At 41.0% G+C, this 20,323-nt stretch overlaps 1 protein-coding gene across 3 annotated transcripts in view; it reads left to right on the top strand.

The window, feature by feature from the left end:
- Positions 1–20,323, top strand: part of LOC122799302 (L-serine dehydratase/L-threonine deaminase-like) — a 420,485-nt gene that overhangs the window by 97,486 nt on the left and 302,676 nt on the right. For all 3 annotated transcript variants that reach the window (XM_044068268.1, XM_044068266.1, XM_044068267.1), the window contains exon 2: positions 12,573–12,749. In XM_044068268.1, coding sequence (XP_043924203.1) covers positions 12,582–12,749 — 168 coding nt within the window. In that variant the 5' untranslated portion in view covers positions 12,573–12,581. The remainder of the gene's footprint in view (positions 1–12,572; positions 12,750–20,323) is intronic.

Raw genomic sequence — 20,323 nt, 5'->3', positions numbered from 1 at the left:
AGACAAACTTTCAACTTAAGTACTCAAACCATTCACTTCTCAGCCCGGCATTTGCTCAAAACTCATAGCAAGCACTAATAAACTTTAGCAATAGACCTCCCCTATATTGTAGAGAAGGACTAGGCTCTCTATTCAACCTTACCAGCCACTCAGTAAAACAGTTCACTGTACCTATCCAGGCATGTCCAAAGGGCAGTTTCAGGTGTACTCTCTGGTCCAAATGGTGAATCTGGGCATTTTGAGGCAATGTTACAACTGCCTCATGTACACAGACAACCCTCTCCTCCTATCACCAAACACTAATACATGCGAGAGATGCAATTATACAGCCAAACTGAAGGCTAAGCTCTCTCAACCCAAGACTGGACCAGAGAGTCAAGAGAAGAAGGGAATTACTTGCATCGCACCACCAGTCCCACATAGATCTATGAAACCAGCACCGGCAAAACACACATAAATACAAGAAAACCTACTCAGAGGCTCTAAATAAAAATCTGCAAAAGCAACAGAGACCACCAAAGCAGACATCCAAGCAACTTTCACCCCCCACCACAAACCACGAAACACATACTTCACAAAACCAATGTGCCACACAATCACAGCCCTTAAGGCAAAATAACATACCCAACATGCTAGTAATAGGTGACTCTATAGTCAGGCACAATGATGTCCCACTCACCAGGCTAAACAAAGAGAAGGTCACTATTAGCTGTCTATTGTGTGCCAGGATCTGCCACATAACACAAACACTCAGGTCACTCCAGAACAAGTACAGATATGACTTTGTCATTGTCCATGTTGGTGTGAGTGACCTGAGCCGTACCTCCCTGGACTACATGAAAAGAGACATGGAAGAGCTCTCTGATCACGTAGCCCAGGCCAGTATGACCTGACCCTGAGTAGCATCCTGCCCTAACCAAGAATGATACCATGGTATAAAGAAAAAATTATCATTTCAACAATTGGCTAAGCTTCTGGTGTCATTCAAAGGGGATCCACTGTCTGTCAGCCTGGGATGACATGCTTGACAAGCCACGCTGCTTTGCTAGAGATGGCTTGCACCTGTCACCCTTAGGCTTTGAATACTGGCCAAGGCTCTTGCCACCCCCATAGTGCCTTTTTTAGGCAAGGCTCAAAAGACAAGCCCACTGCCATAAATAGCACAAGTAACAAAAAACTGAGGGTAATGCTACTCAAAGCCAGAAGTCTAAACCTCAGAATGCAGGCACTTGAGGCATTCCTCAGTATGGAAAAAATCGATATATGTCCAGTAACAGAAACCTGGTTTAAGGATCCAGAGAACATCCCACTGCTACCAGGCAACAACTCATACCATACATTTTGGCTACAAATCCCAGATCGAAATACAAAAGGCGGGGGCATATCCATATTCATCAAGGATACCCACACCTTCAGGTTAGTGGCACAGCACGATGCTTCAGAGATCATCCACGTGCAACTAACAACTGGCAAAACTGCAATTCAAATTGTAGCTTGCTATAGATCACCCACCATGTCCCAGGACCCTCATTCTGCATTTCTGGAAACACTAGGAAACATAAAGGTCCTACCAAACACCCTGATATTGGGTGATTTCAATTACCCAAACATTAACTGGGAGAACTACTCAAGTACTAACTCCCTTGCCCAACATTTCTTAGAATTTATTAACTCAAATGCCCTGGATCAACTGGTCATCACCCCCACCAGAGGTGACAACATATTGGACCTGGTCATCACCAACATGGGCACCTGGTGTTCCACACCAGAGGTCAACCCCTCGCTGGTTAGATCTGACCATAAACTAATCATTGTGTATATACACATTCCACCCCCACCCCGGTCAAAGATATCACTGTGAAAAACTTTTCAAAAGCAAACTTCACGTTACATAAGACAGAGGTGGAAAGTTTCAAAGCCCCCATGCTAAAGGATAACGCTGCCCAATCTGCAAAATCCTTTACTAATGCACTCTACGGGCACCTACAAGAATGCATGGATCATGCTATCCCAAGCAAAACCAAGACTCACTCCTCCAAGAAAAGGAAACCAGTCTGGTGGACCCCTGCCATAAACAAGCTATACAACAGAAGGAGGAAAATAGTACAGAAAAGAGTAAAATCCCAAGAAGAGAAGACATCCCTTTTCAGTATCAGCAAGAAACTACGTTCACTCGTAAAATCATCCAAGGCTAGCTTTGAAAGAAAAATTGCCAAGGACTCCAAACATAACCACAAGGCATTCTTTAGCTATGTCAAGAATCTAAGTGGCAATTCTCAGATCTACTTGGAGTTAGTGCACAATGGCACAAAATACACTGTACTGACTGATATTGCCAACATCCTGGCAGACAGGTTCAGCACAAACAGCACCCCCCCTCTCACCCCCAAAAGGGCCCATAACCATACCAGAAGAATGTAAAGCCCCTGAAATCACAGACACTCAGGTTAAAACAGCCATCTCCAAAGCCAAAAACACAGCATCAATTGGACCAGATGGTATCCCAGGCAGCATCCTACACGAGCTCAAAGATGAACTAACCCCTTACCTAAACACACTGTTCAAACTCAGCATTTCCACAGGCTACTTGCCCATGGAGTGGCGCACAGCAATGGTTATTTCGCTCCACAAAGGTGGAGCCACAACAGACTCCAGGAACTATTGCCCTATAAGCCTGACTAGCTTGGTCTGCAAGACTTTGGATCACATCATCATGGATCTCATTAACAGAGACATTGGGGGCCTCCAAACACTGGATCCTACCCTGTTCGGCTTTGTTAAGGGCAGATCATGCCTCCTAAACCTGGTGGACTTCTTTGAGACAGTTACCAAGGCTATAGATGAGGGAAAGATGGTCCACACAGCCTACCTAGACCTCGCAAAGGCCTTCAAGACCATTTCCCATTCTGGTATTATAGACAAGCTCACCAGCCTGAACATAAACCCCTACATCACGAGATGGGTTGCCAACTGGCTCACAGACAGAACTCACATGGTAAGAGTTGCGGGAGCTAGGTCTGACTCTAAACTGGTTACAAGTGGTGTTCCCCAGGGCTCAGTCCTAGGACCCATCCTGTTTGGCATATGCTTCTCAGAGGTACAGGCAAGCACAGGAGGACTATGGCTGACCAAGTTCGCAGATGACTGCAAACTAGGAGCTATAATTGAATTTCCGGCTGACAGAGACATCCTCCAAAACGGTCTCACTGAGACAGATACCTAGTGTCAAAACCATGACCTCAAGCTAAATGCCAAAAAGTGCATAGTCATCCCCTATGGAAAAACAAAGTACCCACAAACTACCACATAGGTGGTATCCCCCTAAATATGGAAGATGTAATAAGGGATCTGGCGACCCAAGTAGATAGTAATTTCTCCTTTGGTAATCACATTGCCAAAGTGGTTAGAAAACCCTTCTATGTGGCCCACCTAATCACAAAAGGGTTTGCATCCAGATCAAAAGAGGTCATTGTGCCTCTCTACGCATCACTCATCAGACCCATCATAGAGTACAATGCCCCATTTGGGATGTACCTTTCAAGACACCTGCAACAGCTGGAAAGACCACAGAAGTACCTCACCAAGAGTTTGACTGGCCTAAAACAGATTCCCTATGCAGCTCAACTGAAGAAACTCCAGCTGTACTCAGTTGCATACCGCCTACTCAGAGGTGATCTCTGCCTGACATACATGGCCATGTCCAACCCAGAATTGATGGACATGTTAACCTAAGGAAAACCATATCCCCTCGAGCCACACGCTCTAGGGATCTAAATCTCACCACAGCAATAAATAGGACGTGCTGGAGGGATAGATTCCTGTCCCAGAGACTTCCCATGCTCTGGAACAAGATTCCAGTCTACATTAGGCAGAGCTCCTCACTAACACTCTTCAAGAGAAACCTGGACGAGTGGATGGGAAACAGGAAGTTTACCCCGGGATCACTTTAGTGGCTCTGCTGGATAGAGGCACAGGAAACTAATCTAAGGGGGCGAAAGTCAATATATTCTGGCTAGGTTTATAACTGCCTTCAGGCAGATAGCCTAGTACCTACCTATGAACCTATGAACCTATAAGACCAGCAAACCACTCAATCCATTATGAGAATGAGAAGTGGTAAGGATGCAAATGTCCAAAGGTTATGATTGGATTGGAGTCGTGAAAAACATCTGTCCAAAGCTGAGATTATATATTGTGGAATCAGAAGGAGCAATTTTCAGGTCAAATTGAAAGCATTTGATGCTGGTTCCGAGCCTGTTCCACAGCACATGCATGTAAGAGAGACTCTTTATCTCAGAGTGAGTTGTCCGGTATTCCAGTTCTTGAGGAAGTTCCAGAAGCAATTTCCATTCTTGTGACGAATCCTGAGGTGAGCTGTTCACCAAAACCTGTCCCTGTTACTAACTCCAGTCCTGATGGTTATGTCACAAGATCTGGTCGAGTGTCGAGACCATGTTCCAGGTATACAGTGACTTGGACATGACAATATGAATCATTTCAACATTGTGTTTTCTTTTCTGATTGTGTATATTGATGCATGCCTAACTGCAATCTTATTTGATAAAGTGCTCTCTTTTCTTTAAGAGGGAGGATGTAGATCAGTGTACATATCTCTTTAAGAAACCTCCTGTGGGCATGTACTAATGTATTGATTACTGAGCACATGCAGGGACAGAATGCCATTTTGTGTTACGATGTTCTAGTGTAAGCATGTCTGTGTGTAAGCTCTGTTTGTTAATCAGTTCATTTATAGTTATCAAAGCTGCTATCCATCCTGATGTGTTTTCACGTAATAAAGCTTCTTAAACAAACTACCCTGCCTGCCTGTCATCCTTGAAGTAAGGGAAGAGCAACAAGGAGTGCCACAAAATTCCAGGATTCCTCCATACTCCACCTTTGTGCTCTAAATTTAGTACCATCATTTCCTGCACCAGTCATGCCTTTAGAAATCAAGCAGTAACTCTAAGGATGAATTGGCTCTAGATTCCTATCTTGCATTTAATGGTTAGTGTGCAAACATGCACAACTGTGTTGACTGCATTTGTATGATGGTAAGCACAAATAGGCACTTGTAACCAAGGCAGAAGGCATTTTATTAAGACAGCAATGAAGGTTTGATAAATGGCAGTGTGATTCTCCATGTGTGATGTTGAACATGTTCACAATATTTCAGATGGTCATTACTGACAGTCTCAATGGCCTGGCTTGTTATCCTTGGTATTTTGGAGGTTAAATAGAATGTCTTGGCATTATAACTTTCTGTAATTAAACATTGTAAAAAGTTAGTTGACCAATGTGGGAAACAATCCAAAAAAATGAATGCACCAGTTGCTAATATCCTTAAGACTACAGATACCTTAGTTTCCACTGGTATAGGTTCCCCTTGATTTCCCCTGGGTCTGAGGTGGGGGAGGCAGAGGTTGTTGATTTCCTTTAGTGTTTGCCTATCAATCCTGTATCACTCTATTTTAATATCATGCAGTCACTGATATGTTAAATGTGGTCTGAACATCCTTCTCCTTGGATGAGGTCTGTCTGCAGCATCAGCAGCATAGATTTGAGTCTGTTGCACATAGCCTAGTATGAACCTATGAACCTATCTGCCCTAGGGCATTTACAAGCCTAGCCAGAGTGTGTTTGGCTTTTGCCACCCATTTTAAAATTAATTTTGCTATGCCCTTTTTCGAGGTTAGTATACTGTGCATCTTTCTAACAGTGACACAGAAGTGATACTCGGAGTAAATCTACGATCTCCCATCCATTCATCAAGATTCCTCTTGAAGAGAGTCAATGAGGGACTCTGCCTAACCTGGACTGGGATTTTATTCCAGAGTGAAGGGAGCCTCTGGGTTATGAATCTGTCCCTCCAGCATGTCCTATTTATTTCAGTGCTGAGGTTCAAGTCTCTCAAGCGTGTAGCTCGATGGGATTTGGATTTTCTGAGGTGCAGCATGTCCATTAATTCCGGGTTGGACATGGCTTTATACGTCAGGCACAGATCGCCTCTGAGCAGGCGGTATGCCACTGAGTAGAGCTGAAGTTTCTTTAACCGGGCAGCATATGGCATCTGTTTGAGCCCTTTGATCCTCTTGGTGAGGTACTTTTGGGGTCTTTCCAGTTGCTGCAGGTGTCTGGTAAGGTACATCCCAAAAGGGGCATTGTACTCAATTATGGGCCTGATGAGGAATGAATAAAGAGGCATGATGACCTCCCTTGATCTAGATGTGAATCCTTTCATGATTAGGTGGGCTATATAAAATGATTTTCTAACCACTTTGGCCACGTGGTTGTCGAATGAGAGATTGCTATCAACTTGGATCCCCAGGTCCCTAATTACTTCTTCCGTACTTAATGGATTACCATCTATGTGGTAATTTGTGGGCACTTTGTTTTTGCCGAAGGGGATGACTATACACTTTTTGGCGTTTAGCTTGAGGCCATGGCTCTGGCACCAGTTGTCTGTTTCTATGAGGCCCTTTTGTAGGATGCTTGTGTCGGCTGGTGAGTCGATTATGGCGCCCAGTTTGCAGTCATCTGCGAACTTGGTCAGCCACAGTCCTTCCGTGTTGGCCTGTACCTCCGAGAAATATATACCGAACAAGAAAGGTCCTAGGACTGAGCCTTGTGGGACGCCACTTGTAACTGGTTTGGAGTCTGACATGGCTCCAGCAATTCTAACCATGTGGGTTCTGTCCTTGAGCCAGTTTGCAACCCATCTAGTGACATAGGGGTTTATATTTAAGCTAGTGAGCTTATCTATAATGCCCGAGTGGGGTATTGTATAGAAGGCTTTTGCGAGGTCCAGGTAGGCTGTGTGGACCACCTTCCCCTCATCAATGGCTGTGGTGACTGTTTCAAAGAAGTCGACCAGATTTAAGAGGCAGGATCTGCCCTGAACAAAGCCGAACTGGGTAGGATCCAGTGTCTGTAGGTCCCCAATATCTTTATTTATGAGGTCCATGATGATCCTTTCCATAGCTTTGCAGACCAAGCTAGTCAGGCTCATGGGGCGATAGTTTCCAGGATCCGTTGAGGCACCACCTTTGTGGAGAGGGACCACTGTTGCTGTACACCACTCTTTGGGTACATAACCTGTAGTAAGGCTGAGACTGAACAGTAGTTTTATGCTTGAGTTTAGTTCTTCTTGGAGTTCATGTAGGACGCAGCCTGGGACAACGTCTGGTCCCATTGATGCTGTGTTTTTTGCTTTGGAGAGGGTGGCTTTTACCTGAGCATCTGAGATGTCAGGGGGGACAGCACTCTGCTGGGATAGATATTTGCCCTTTTGGTGAGGAAAGGGGGGAGAAGTTTGCGCTGAACCTGTCAGCTAGGATGCTGGCAATGTCTGCGGGTTCGGTGTATTATTTGTCATTTTGGACTAATTCTGAGCATATCTGGGAATTCCCACCCAGGTTCCTAACATAACTAAAGAAAGCCTTGTGATTATCATTAGTGTCCTGTGCAATTTTTCTCTCGAAGCTGGCCTTAGACGATTTTATGAGTGCCCGTAGTTTTTTGCTAATACTGATCAGAGATGCCTTCCCTTTTTGGGATTTTGCTCCATCATGAAGTAGCTTCCTCCTTCTATTGTATAGTTTGTTTATGGCTGGGGTCCACCAGACAGGATGCCTGCCTTTGGAGGACTGGGTCTTGGTTTTGTTTGGGATTGCATGATCCATGCATTCTGTTTATAAAGGATTCTGCGGTCTGGGCCATATTATCCACAGGCCCGGGGGCTTTGAAGGATTCCACCTCGGTTTTGAGGAGTGTGAAATTTGCTTTAGAGAAGTTTTCACTGTGGTTTTCTGGGCAGGGCCTGGGGTCAGGATGTGAATATCTAGTGAAATTAGTTTATGGTCTGATCTTACCAGTGAGGGTTACACTTCTGGTCTGGAGCATAGAGTCCCCATGTTGGTGATGATCAAGTCCAGTATGTTTTCCCCTCTTGTGGGAGTGGTAACAAGCTGTTCCATAGCATTTGAGTTTATAAATTCTAGGAACCTTTGGGCTAGGGTGTTGGAGCAAGAGTAGTGTTCCCAGTCTATGTTTGGGTAGTTGAAGTCGCCCAATATAATGGTGTTTGGAGAGAACTTCATATTTTCCAGTGTCCTCAGGAAGGCCGAGTGGGGTTCCTGGGTTTTTGAGGGTGGTCTGTAGCAGGCTATAAACTGGAAGGCAGTTTTACCCACTGTTAGTTGCACATGGATAGTCTCTGATGCTTTGTGCTGTGCCACCAACCTGGAGGTGTGAGTATCTTTGACGAATATTGATACTCCCCCTCCTTTTGTGGTTCGGTTCAAGTTTTGGGGCCAAAAAACATGGTATGAGGTATAACCTGGTAGTGCTGGGGTGCTCTCGGGAGCCTTGAACCAGGTTTCTGTTACTGCACAGATATCGATGTTCTCCATGCTAAGGAGAGTTTAGAGTGCGTGCATCTTGAGGTTTAGACTTCTGGCATTGAGTAGCATTACTCTTAGTTTCTTATCCCTTGTGATACCTATGGAGGTGGGTTTGTCTTTTGAGCCTTGCCTAAAAAAGGCACTATGGGGGTGGCAAGAGCCTTTGCAAATATCCGAAAGCCCAGGGGTGACAGGTGCAAGCCGTCCCTAGCGAAGCATCGTGGCTTGTCGAGCATGTCATCCCAGGCTGACAGGCATTGGATCCCCTTTGAATGACATCCATACTTAAGCCAATTGTTGAAATTGATCATCTTGTCTTCATATTGTGGCATCATTCTTGGTGAGGGTAAGATGCTACTCAAGGTCAGGGTCATACTGGCCTGGGCTACATGCTCAGAGAGCTCCTCTATGTCTCTTTTCATGTATTCCAGGGAGGTACGTCTCAGGTCATTCACACCAGCATGGACAATGACTGAGTCATATTTGGACTTGCCTTGGAGTGACCTGAGTGCTTGTGTTATGTGGCGGATCCTAGCCCGACAGGCAGCTCACCGTGACCTTCTCCTTGTTCAGCCTGGTGAGCGGGACGTCAGTGTGCCTGACGATAGAGTCACCTATTACAAGTGTATCAGGTGTGCTGTTTAGCCTTAAGGGCTGTGACTGTTTGGCACATTGGCTTTGTGAGCTATGTGTTGCACGTGTTTTGTTTTGGGGTAGCAGTTGCTTGGGTGTCTGCTTTGGAGGTCTCTGTTGCTTAGGCAGATTTTTATTTAGAGCCTCCGAGTATGTTTTTGTGTGTTTATGTGTTTGGTTTGCTGTCGTGGTAGGTCTATGTGAGACTGGAATTGTAGTGAGTGTGGTTTCCTTCTCCTCCTGACTGGTTACGCCAGTACTGAGTTGAGAGAGCTTAGCCTCCAGTTTGGCTATATGGTTGCATCTCTCACATGTGTTGGAATTTGTTGGGAGGAGGAGAGGGTTGTCTATGTACATGAGGCAGTTGTAACATTGCTTCAAGATTCCCAGATTCACCAGCTGGATCGGAGAGGAGATTGACAACTGACCTTTTGACATGCTAGAATAGTATTGGGAATTCCTTTATAATTGAAAAAAGGGCCAATGGGGAACAAGGTACTCAAGGGGAGTTTGTGAGGGTGTACTGCTTTTAATTTTTTAGTACTGACTTATATAATTGCTTTAATGAGGAAGTGCCAGGCTTTAGAGTAGGAATAGGGTGTTTATTATGATAACTAGATCAGTTCTATGGGAAAAAGTGAAGAGCTGACTTTGTGGAGCCGAGAATGGTTTAAACCCAGTTAAGTGGCGTTGCCCGATGCTGCGCTATGTGCGAAATCATGCAAAGCCGCGCTAAAGCGGGTTTTTTACAGAGGGGACTTGAAAGAGCTAGAAATTGGCCCAAAACAGCCAATAGACTACCAGATTCTTGTGCTGGGAACACTCCTCCAGGGATAGACAGGCTGCTCTAAGCTCCCCACTGCCACTGGTGAACAAAGAAGCCTCCCTTTATCCAAGAAAGGAAATGGGCAACACAGGAACTTCCCAAAAGTCCAGAATACAGCAAAGCCTGTATTTGGACTACTCTAGGTCAGGAAAGACGGGAAACAAGGATAATTTTTTTTTTCTTTTTTTGCAACAAACAACAGGAAAATGCAATAAATATGTAACAAAGGCTAGCGCACTTGAGTGTGTAGCCTCAACAGGTAAATGCAGCAAACAGGGCAAACTTTAAAAGTGCAGGTGCAAAAACAACTTTAAACAGTTTAAAACAGTTGAAGACGCAGAAATACTTGCAGTTTAGGTAGATCGGACAGTCGCCCAAGTAGTAGCAGCAAAAAAAAAAAAACACTTTTATCAGGTTAGCAGTCACTCTTTTAGCCTCTCTGCTGCTAGCACCACTCTGCAGGACCACGAGGAGCTTGGCTGAGTAGTAACAAGCACAAAAACCGCCCCAAAGCGGGTTTTATACAGGGGGACTTAAAAGAGCTAGAATTTGGCTCAAAACGGCCAATAGACTACCAGATTCTTGTGCTGGGACCACTCCTCCAGGGATAGATAGGCTGCTCTAAGCTCCCCACTGCCACTGGTGAACAAAGAAGCCTCCTTTTATCCAAGAAAGGAAATGGGCAACACAGGAACTTTCCAAAAGTCCAGAATACAGCAAAGCCTGTATTTGGACTACTCTAGGTCAGGAAAGACAGGAAACAAGGATAATTTATTTATTTATTTATTTATTTTTTTTGCAGCAAACAGCAGGAAAATGCAATAAATATGTAACACAGGCTAGCGCACATGAGTGTGTAGCCTCAACAGGTAAATGCAACAAACAGGACAAACTTTAAATTACAAGTGCAAAAGTGAGCTAAAGCTGGCTTTAAAGCAAGGGGTTAGAAAGAGATAGGAAATGGCCCAAAACGGCCAATAAGCTACAAGTTACTGGGCTGGAACCACTCCTCAAGGGACAGATAGGCTGCTCAGAGCTCCCCACTCTCACTGGTGAACAAAGAAGCTTCCTCCTATCCAAATAAGGATATGGGCAACACAGGAACTATGACACAGCCCAGAGATCAGCAATACCTGAAGACTGGACTATTCTAGTTCAGTAAAGGCGGGAAACAAGGATATTTTTTTTTTTTAAGTAACAGAAATTAGGTACAGAAACACAGTAAATGCTTTAATTCGGCTAGCGCACTTGAGTGTAGCAGCTGCTCCTAACATTGCTTTATTTTTCTAAGTGCGATAGTGGCTGTATTCCGATAGGTTTTGGTGCTCATGGCAAAGGGCTGCACCATCTCTACACAGTTACTTTATAGCTTCCTGAATGTCTCCAGCATATTGGATTGGTTCATTTGCATGTAATTCAGCTACTTATACTTTGATTAGCATAATGTGCTGTTTACTTTTGTTGGGCTGATCTACCTGATGTGTAGAGCTGTTTAATAAATACAAAATGGCATGCTATCGAGTGAATGTCATGCTGTAATGCTCATATGATAGGAGTGCAAATATAAGTCATTCATGAATCCATCCCTATGTCTACACTTAGTCTAACCTTTCTGAGTGAATAGGCAGCACAGAATGTGGTAGGGAAGTTCTTCAGTAGAGATCATGTAGACTCAACGTACACTTAGTGTAGGCATTCATGAATCTGGTACTCCTGAGCCCAGAACATAAAAAGGGACAATATGCTTTGGGGATCTTACTAAGTGTTTCACTGAATAAGTAACTGGTACTTAACATGTTTAACTGCATTTTCCAAATTCCATTGCTGAGGTGATAGTGAACAAGGACGTAGGTACTGCAGTAATATTCAAAAGTATGGAATGCATTTCCAGATGTCTGTTAAGTTTTATACTGATCTTATCTGGCTATACAGTATCACAGTGCAGCATCCATAACTATATAATGGGAACATTTTACCTCTCATTGAAGTTGTTTGTATTTTGATCTGGTAGTAAAATCTGGTATTTCATACAAACAAGTTTGATAGCTGTATTGAAAGACAGATCTGAGTAGCTGCTAAATATGTTTCCATTTATGGCCACCATGTTTCTAATCAATAAGTAGTGAAGCATTTAAATATTTTGTAATGTAATCCAACTCCCAGTACACTTAGATGTACATTTTAAAATGTTTGTAATGTCTTTTATTCCAAAACATGCCTGCCTTACCTGTGCATATGTAGTGTTTCAATGCATAACACATATATTGCCACATTCAGTGGTGTGCACACATGCAGTAATGTTACATCTGCCCCCACTGACTTGCATCCAGGCACACAGAAAAATGAGTGGGAAATAGAATTTATTTGATAAAATGTTAGTTAAAAAAGGAGAAATGATTTAATACCATTGGACAAAAGCAAAACAAGATAGCATGGTCACTGGTAATTCATTTATTTACTCAGGGTATGGTGGTGGGGCTCGTTGGGTCACTTGGGTACAGTATTCCCATTGTAGATAAAATAAGAATGACCCACTTCTTTACCATGGTGAATTGCTTAAGTGTGACATGCTTTCAGCATATGAAACAGGAAATGTAATATTGTACCTATCATAGAAAGAAGAACATAATATGCTAACTGTTGCTTGAATGATGGAGGGGTGTAATGACATAAATCATTGAATGAACTAACTCTGTTTCCTAATTCATGTTTAGCTGTGAAAAATGCAGACAAGTGATGCCATGAACTCTGGACATTTCCACATAGTCACCCCTACAATTGAGAGCTCTGCAATGTCAAAACTGCTGAACACTAAAGTTTATCTTAAACTAGACAACTTGCAGCCTTCGGGATCTTTCAAGATGAGAGGACTTGGACATTTCTGTAGAAAGGTAGGCTGGTGTGTGGCCACTTTTTACTATTCCTAATGAAGCAGATTATTATTACCAGATAGGATGGCTGTTTGTGAGTTTCATCATACAGGAAAATAAACTAAACTAACTAAATAAATGATAATTAAAAACAAAAACAACAGTGATTTGATCGGAAATCAGGCATCATATCAAGAATTTTAAGAAAGAAGAAAAAATATTCAAAATATGTTATAAGGATATCTTGGTACAAATATATCTTCAGTGAGACCCATGTGATGAGTGCGATCTCAGGCTTGTGATTGGTTGTAGCAATAGATGTGTCAGAAGAGACAGACAGAGAATTATGAAGTAGTATACACCATACTGTCATTGGTTAACAATGAATTTGGAATGGTAATGATCTCCCTGTCTCCAAGGCTAGATGAGTCTCATTGTAATTCTTGCTTCTCCCATACCTATCATACCTGGTTATTTTTCTGCATTTTGCATATACAAAGTACAAACATATTCACTGTGACACATAATCCCATGTTAAGCACTGGAGCAAAAATCATGTTGTATACAAAACCAAGTAAATGTTCATGGGTGAAGAAATAGACTTTAATGAAGCTCATACCACTTTTGATTTGAGCTACATTTTAGACCATGCCTTATATGGTGTTCACTCTTTCATAATTCTTTGTCTGTCTCATCATCTTCTGAAATTGGTGTAGTCATCACAAATGTATGTCAACCTTTCTGTGTGCATCCATTTGGTAGTCTGATCCACTTGTCACTGTCTTTAGCAGGATTAGAAAGGTAGTGAGTAGATACCTAAACCTATCTATAAAACAGATAAGAAGAGCCTTTAGATGGACTGCCCTCTTCCTCCATAGTTGAACAATTAGATTGTGGGTCAGTAGATTAACTGAAGTCATTGGCAGCACAGACTGGCATCATAACCTTGTACCAGTAGGCTGCCCTGATATAAGTACAGTGAGAGGGTGGTGTAGCCCTAGTGTCCATAAATAAACCTTTTGTTAGGTAATGTAGAAGTAGTGGGAAAATAAATTGCTAAATAAATGTAACACTGCTTGCACGTAATGTCAATAAGGAAAATATTCCATGCTTTTGAAGTAAACAAAATAAATGATGCCACAGAATAATATTCAAGATTCTTATATATTTAAAAATCTGGTAATGTGCTATTGCCTACTATGTAGATGAAGTTCACTTTGCACTTCTTCAGTGGTGCTGCCTTTACTGCTTCCATTTTTTTATTGCAGATGCTACTTTTCTTCTTTTTGCAGAGAAGGAAGCTTAGAGAGGCAGTCCATACTACACAGAATTAGTGCATAGAGAAATGTAGGTAAAATATGGGCTCTTAATTCAGATACTGGAAGAGTGATAAGCAGTTCATATGTAGGACACATGCAAATGAGATGCACAGCATGAATAAGGGTAGTAATGCAATTCAGAGATAGCTATACTGTATAATTGTGTAAAATTGCAGTTAGAGAGACATGCTAGCCGAAGGGAACATATTGTGCTGCTGTGAAAGCACAGCTTGTGGTCCTCTTCCATCCTTCACAAAGCACAACACACACACACACACACACACACACACACACACACACACACACACACACACACACACACACACACATACACAAACAGCACAGCTTGTGGTCCTCTTCCATCCTTTACAAAGCACAACACACACACACACACACACACACACACACACACACACACACATACACATACACAAACAGCACAGCTTGTGGTCCTCTTCCATCCTTCACAAAGCACAACACACACACACACACACACACACACACACACACACACACACACACACACACACACACACACACACACACACACACACACACAGCACAGTTTGTGGTCCTCCTCCATCCTTCACAAAGCACAACTCACACACAGTGCACAGCTTGTGGTCCTCCTCCATCCTTCACAAAGCACAACTCACACACACACAGAGCACAGTTTGTGGTCCTCCTCCATCCTTCACAAAGTATAACACACACACACACACAGTGCGCAGCTTGTGGCCATCCCGAATCTTTCACAAAGCACAACACACACACAGAGCACAGTATTCCATAGCAATCAAACATTGTGGCTATAACTGTGGGGTGGGGAGTTGGGGTTGGCTGGATGAAACTAAATGGCCCATCATTTGCTCTATTTAAACATTCAATATCTGGCTTTGCAGGACTAGTATGCATTTATGAGAAGTAAGATGGACTAATTAACTTACATTATTAAACACACACACATACACACTACAGCATTTTATATATATGCTGCCCTGCTCTGTACCCTTATTTCACTCTCAAGGTGCCTAATGTACTATTCTTATAAGCAGGTCACATTTTGCTTTTCTGTGCACTTTCAGTGCTACCCCACAACTCCTCCTGTGCTATTTTTAAAATGCAAACAAGGCATCTGATGCTGTGCACCTCTTAAATAAAGTAATCCCTTTCCAAAGCACAATGTATCAGATCATAGCTGTTACACTGTGCTCCCTTTGACTAAAGTAATTCTCCTCCCTGAGACTTCCTGTATGCATAAACACATGCAAACATGCACGCACACACACACACACACACACACACACACACACACACACACACACACACACACACACACACACACACACACACACATCTCAATATTCATACATATGAGTGTCTATATCCATATATATCCATGTCTGTATGCATGCATCTATGTATATATATATATATATATATATATATATATATATATATATATATATATATATATAAAATATACTACTAATTGACAAGTCAAATTGTTGAACAGAAAAAATGCTGGTACAGCTGATCGAAAATCTGCTGCTTATCACATTCACCAGCTTTTTTTCTGTATGAGATCACTGTACAGTGGGGATCAGGAAATTTACCCTTTCTCCAATGTAGTGCAATCTCAGAGTTTGTATATATAATAAGCATGTTGTGCAAGGGATGCAGGGAGACTTAGTCCCTGCAACAAAAGTTTTAACTTTTTTTTTTTTGCATTTTTCATTTGGGTGGTGATTGACAAGTTATGTTTGATGACTTATCATTCAATGTGTTGATTTTTTGATAGTTTTGACAGACATATACACACAGACAGAGATGAAATAATATTCTGTAGTCATCAGACATTGTGGCTATAACTGCTGGGTGGGGAATTGAGGTCGGCTGGATGAAAGTAACTGACCTGTCATTTGCTCACTTTAAACATTTCATAGCTGGCTTTGCAGGACTAGAATGCATTTGTGAGAAATAAGATGGACTACTTAACTGGACAATTGGTACATGTAGGCAATAGGCATAATTGCTGTGGCTGTTTTCTGTGGAGGAAAATGACTAGCTGTCTGCTGCTTTTTGTTTATTTTGGCTTTGCAGGACTAATGTGATTATTTGAAGCAATATGTTAATGTGTGGCAACAGATTTTCTGAAATGAAGATGAAATGCATTACATGGTCATCCTCTGAACTGTACATGGAAGTAGCTATAACTGCCTGTTAGGATTGTTGGATGAAAGTAACTGACCCTGTTGTCACTTGCTCTGTTTAACAGTCCCCTCCATAAAAGGAGGGAATATAAATGCAATACAGAATACCCAGACTTTCATAACATCTGGGGCCTGTTGGCCCCCACACACCAAGGCTGTACAAGTGGATTTTGACCTGGGCTTACTGATTGCTTCTGTCTTGAATCTGACTGAGTCTAAAACCAGCTCTGATAATAGGTATGCACAGATTACAGAAGGTCGCTGTACCTGTGTGTGGGGTGTGTGTGGATGATGTCATTGTTTCTTTAACATTCCACTCAAACCTCAGAGGTTACTATATCTTGTGCTGGGCTAGAGTCAGTGTGGTCATTTTCTTTCATTTTCCTGACAGACTTCAGTGGTATGCATGGAGGGTCACTATTCTTTCAGATTTTGATCTTTGTAATCATGATTATTAAGAATGGCTGCAATTAACAATAACTCCATGTGATTCTTGAGTTATATTGAAATATTGTAATTATGTATCTCAGCTGATGGGTAAGAACAGTAATTCCTCATATTATAGCATCACAGAATACTAATAACTAATGGATTCAAAACTATTCTACAGAAATAATTATCAGCCGAACATATCTATGAAAAATAATAATAATATACCTATAACACCTACTGTCTAACTTCTTGTATATAAAAATTCATAAAAGTTTATATAACCATGCATCTTCATATTCTTCCTCACCATCTTAGCAATATGAAACAACAAACATAATACCCTATTTGCATACAACCACCGTACTCATGACCACTACCCTTTAACCAATATAGCCAGTCAAGTAAACATGCTAAGTACCCAACTATTTCACATCTTTCCTACTTATTATAAACCACAATACCAAGGATCATGTCATGGCATCCTCACCCCCCAAATAAAAAAATACCAGAAATACTTTTAAACTATACCTTGAAGGTAAACAACACCTGTTTTTTTTTTTCACATAGATGACCTTCTTGTATTGTGGTGTCATACAACCAAACACAGGACAAAAATAAAAATAAAACCTATATATTTATGGAAAAATATTTCAAGCCTGCTTATTATCCATATAAATGCTAGAAGCAGTTGAAATAAAGTCCAAGCAATATATACAGCATACCTGGCTAACCTACTCTTAGCATGGCATCATAATTTTCACAGATGACATTTTAAAACCAAAAATAATAGGTAAGGAAATTATACCTCTAGGATACAATATTATAAGAAACAAATGACTGGGTTAATAAATATGCAATTGGTATAGCAGTTTTATTCTCTGATCACCATAACATATCTAAACACTCCCTGCCTATGCCTAACTTTAACAAAGCAGAGTTCTTACTATCTACATTCTAATTAAGTTCTGTCAGAGCCTTACACGTAGCTTCTGTTTACATTCCACCAAACCTAGAAAACATCAACACTAGAATTTTAAAAGGCTTACTCTCCTGCCTGTCCAGCAGTATAAAAAAGGACATCATTAAATTAAGAGATATAAATATTGAATGGACTACCAGTACTAAACTAATACAATCAGATCACTGTAGCCCTAACTTAAATCTTTACGGCCTAATCCAAATCATAACAAACCCTAGCAGAATAGACAATACAACAAGAAAAGAAAACATACTTGACCAGGTCTTAACCTTAAAATCTGCCATATAACTAATACCAGAGTTATGCCTGATTACATGAGTGACCACTATCCAATGTATGACATGTAGAATAAAGTAAAATACCCAAAACTAATACACATTTGGGTACAAAATCTAAAACACTTTAATATAAACATATTCAATACCTTATTAAAACAAAGCAACTGACAACTACTAACATATCTATCACTAGGTAATGCAATAACCTTCTTTATTTAGTTTTTCTTATAAATGCTCAAATCTCTAGCTCTACCTTGACAAAAAACATTGAAATATATAACTGCACCCTGGCTAACACACTCATCCAAAAATCAATGGATGTCAGACATAAAATGTCTTAACTGTGGAAGACAAGCAAAGAATCCCAAACTACAAACATACAGGGACATAAAAAATGCAGTAAAACATATGGTTAAAATTGATAAGAAAAAATGTTTACAATTGCCTAAAACTCAACCAAAAAAACTAAACCAAAGCAATTTTGGAATCCAAGCAATGATCTTCTAAAGCCATTAAATAAATCTCAAACATATCTTCTCCTAAGTAGCCAGTCATTCCTTGGCCTGCACCATAAGCACACTTCATAATGGCTACAACTGTTCTAATTCAAAATAAAAATGACTACAACATAAATAACATAAATATCAACAATGTATCCATCTCTTTGAACGTGTTTCCACAGTTAAGATCTGAAAACTGCTTACAAACTTAAATCCACTACATTAGCACCTGATACCCCTTCCCTCAAGTTACCTACTAATTGCAGCAGACTTTTTTAGCTTACCCAGTATCAGTTCTGATAAATCATTCCAGTAAGGGATGTTTATGTTCCTTCACAATAGAAACACTCATACATAATTGCTGTTCATAAAGCAGGAGGTAACTCAGAAAATTTTACTAATTAAAAGTGCATACATAAGCAACTCTTGTCATATTTACAAAACAATAATCTGATTGCCAAAACACAGCATGGTTTCAGACCAGGACATAGTAAAAAAAATTCATTAATCCATCCTCAACCCCTTTTCCCATTTTATACATGGAGTCAGGGTGTCACTTCAAAATCAACTTGAGCTAAGGTTTACACTGTGGGGGTGGCTAGTCCTGCTGCTGTAATTAATTAATATCACTCACTCTCACACACATGCGCACCTATGGGTAATTTAGAGTGTCCAATCCACCTACTGCATGTCTTTGGAATGTGGGAGGAAACCGGAGCACCCGGAGGAAACCCACATGACCGAAGGGAGGACATGCAGACTCTGCACAGAAAGCACCCCAGCCGAGAATCAAAGTGAAGAACCTCTTGATGTGGGACGACAATGCTAACCACTGCATCACAGCAGCCACCTTAAATATAACCAACCAAAAGATACCTAGCACAACCGGTATCATTACTTTTCCTCAGCCTCTGTAGCTTTTGATGCCATCTCTCACTTTCTGTTACTTACAAGACTATCAAAATTGAGATTATCAAATTCTTGACTACAGTGGTTTAATATACTTTATTTCTTTCAGAGATACTCCCAAATGGACTGTCTACTGAATTATGTCTTAGAATCAATGTTATGTTCTCACTGTAAAATACTGTATTTTGTATATACTCTTCCTGCTGACATGTTGTGTCGTATTTTTGTCCCATTTTGTAAATAAGCCTTATGACTGTTTGAAATCTGTCCTTATTTGCCTAAACATCACTTATTTGTCTACATTAGTTTACAAGTACTACTGCTAATTAATCAATTATTGCTTTAATTTTTTCTTTTATTTATTGTTAGTGGATCTTTCTCTACTTGTTAGTTAATAACTATGGCTATCAGTTTTTTAGTACTATTGCTATAAATGTTCTTAGATGTAGTATAATGGAGCTTTTCTCTCCGGGTCTCTGCTTAAAATGGGCTTCTTGCCCAGTCAGACTTTCTCAGTAAACAAATGTAAAATAAAATAAATAGCTTAGGAAGAGAAGTGACCATGTAGTGGTAAAACTCCTACCTCTTTCATCTACCTATTGTAGTAGGGGTGCTTCAATGGTCACTTCCCAGTCCACTAGGAGTGTCCAACCTTTTGGCTTGCTGGGGCCGCATTGAGTGAATAGAAATGGTCTTGGGGCCGCATATAAAATATATCATATAGTTAACTCTTTTGTTGCTCCGGAAGACCACAGTTGACCTCCTGGCTGTACTGTAGGTGCATTTGAACAATGAATAAATGTAATAAATGCCTAATATTTGCCTTAAAATTCTAATTCTTACTCTAATTCTCTAATCTAGCAGTTAACTCTAACATCTTAGTTAATATATATATATATATATTTTAACAAATAAACAGATATTCACTAAAGCACTAGCATTTCTCACTGGGAAAACCATTCCAG

Source organism: Protopterus annectens, chromosome 4.part0 (genome assembly GCF_019279795.1).
Source record: "Protopterus annectens isolate FY-2018-M chromosome 4.part0, PAN1.0, whole genome shotgun sequence".
NCBI classification, from domain to species: domain Eukaryota; kingdom Metazoa; phylum Chordata; order Ceratodontiformes; family Protopteridae; genus Protopterus; species Protopterus annectens.
Note: the sequence above shows the minus strand (reverse complement) of the source record. Positions and strands in the feature narration are given on the sequence as shown.